General features: G+C 33.6%; 1 protein-coding gene across 1 annotated transcript; it reads left to right on the top strand.

Annotated features, from left to right (window-relative positions):
• The first annotated feature begins 434 nt into the window (after window positions 1-434).
• On the top strand, window positions 435-970 carry LOC109593035 (cytoplasmic dynein 1 heavy chain 1-like). The gene is made up of 2 exons (XM_020008300.1): window positions 435-614; window positions 758-970. Exons 1-2 carry the CDS (start codon window positions 539-541, stop codon window positions 925-927), a joined length of 246 nt encoding a protein of 81 aa, XP_019863859.1. The 5' UTR covers window positions 435-538; the 3' UTR covers window positions 928-970.
• The last annotated feature ends 399 nt before the right edge of the window (window positions 971-1,369 follow it).

Below are 1,369 nucleotides of genomic sequence, written 5' to 3'. Positions count from 1 at the left end.
GATACTGTTTTTGAGAAACTTATAAGTTTAAAATGTAATGGTCATTTGCTTTAAAGAGAATTGATTTGAAATTATAATGTAATCGTAATATAATTAGATTACATTTAGTCATGCATATGCAGTAATAGTAATAGTAATAATGAAATTAGTGGAGTAATGGTAATAGTAATATATTACATTTACATCTACTAAACATGTAATTGTAATAGTAATAGAATTTTTTTCTAGTTAATAGTAATAGTAATATATTACTTTCTAATGTAATTGACCCCATGTCTGGTATACACGTACATGTATTTATGAATTACAGTGCATGTACTACATTGTAGATGTATGAGATTTTATGCTGACATATTTCTATGTGAAAATGTTTTTGTTATCTTCTTTGTTTTTTCTGTTGGACTCTCATCTTTCCCCTTTCTATTAATTTTTTCTCCAGGTTGTTGGTCTTAATGTCTCATCAGCCACTACCCCTGAGCTATTATTAAAGAGGTTTGATCATTACTGTGAGTACAAGAGGACTCCCAATGGAGTTGTGATGGCTCCTTCTCAACTTGGAAAGTGGCTGTTTCTCTTCTGTGACGAGATTAACCTTCCAGACCTTGACAAATATGGTAAGGAGTATTGATTTTACAATAAAATTAGTGAATATAAAGTTATAACAAGCTTATGTGAATCCATTCAATCCAAATACACTTTAGAGAGATATCATTCTCTTTTTTAATGTTTCATTAAAAATTCTTTTTTCTAATTAAAGGTACTCAGAGAGTAATATCGTTCTTACGTCAGATTGTCGAGCACAGTGGATTTTACAGAACCTCCGATCACACGTGGGTGACAATAGAGAGGATACAGTTTGTAGGAGCATGTAACCCACCGACTGACCGGGGAAGGAAACCACTGTCTCACAGGTACAGTATGCTGTAGTGGGCATTGAATACTGTATTATTTGGGAGGGATGCATTTTGTATTGCAGTATACCATATAGCACTTTAATTGGGCGTTTTATTATTTTGGCAATTGGCAGTCTGCAAGCGGAATCGTCAATGTTAAAGTGTAAGTGCAGTGATTTTTTAGGGTATTTATTTTATGGTCTTAATATGATTGCCTGACCATAATAATGATGTGTTCCAACTCCCATTGTCTAAAAAAATTATTCACTGAGATATGAGCCTTCAAAGATGCACTTTTTGCTTCCTGCCAATTCACTTCCTGTCCGTGGGTGTGGCTAAACGTGACGTCATAAGAGGCATTGATGCAGATAACTCCATTCCTTTATAGGGGGAAATGATCCTTTATTCTCATGCCTAGTAATGTAATATCACTAATTTAAAGATTGGGATCATTACCTTTCATTATTCTAAGCATG

Source organism: Amphimedon queenslandica, unplaced genomic scaffold (assembly GCF_000090795.2).
Source record: "Amphimedon queenslandica unplaced genomic scaffold, v1.1 AMPQUscaffold_3089_Cont24912, whole genome shotgun sequence".
Lineage (NCBI taxonomy): Eukaryota > Metazoa > Porifera > Demospongiae > Haplosclerida > Niphatidae > Amphimedon > Amphimedon queenslandica.
Note: the sequence above shows the minus strand (reverse complement) of the source record. Positions and strands in the feature narration are given on the sequence as shown.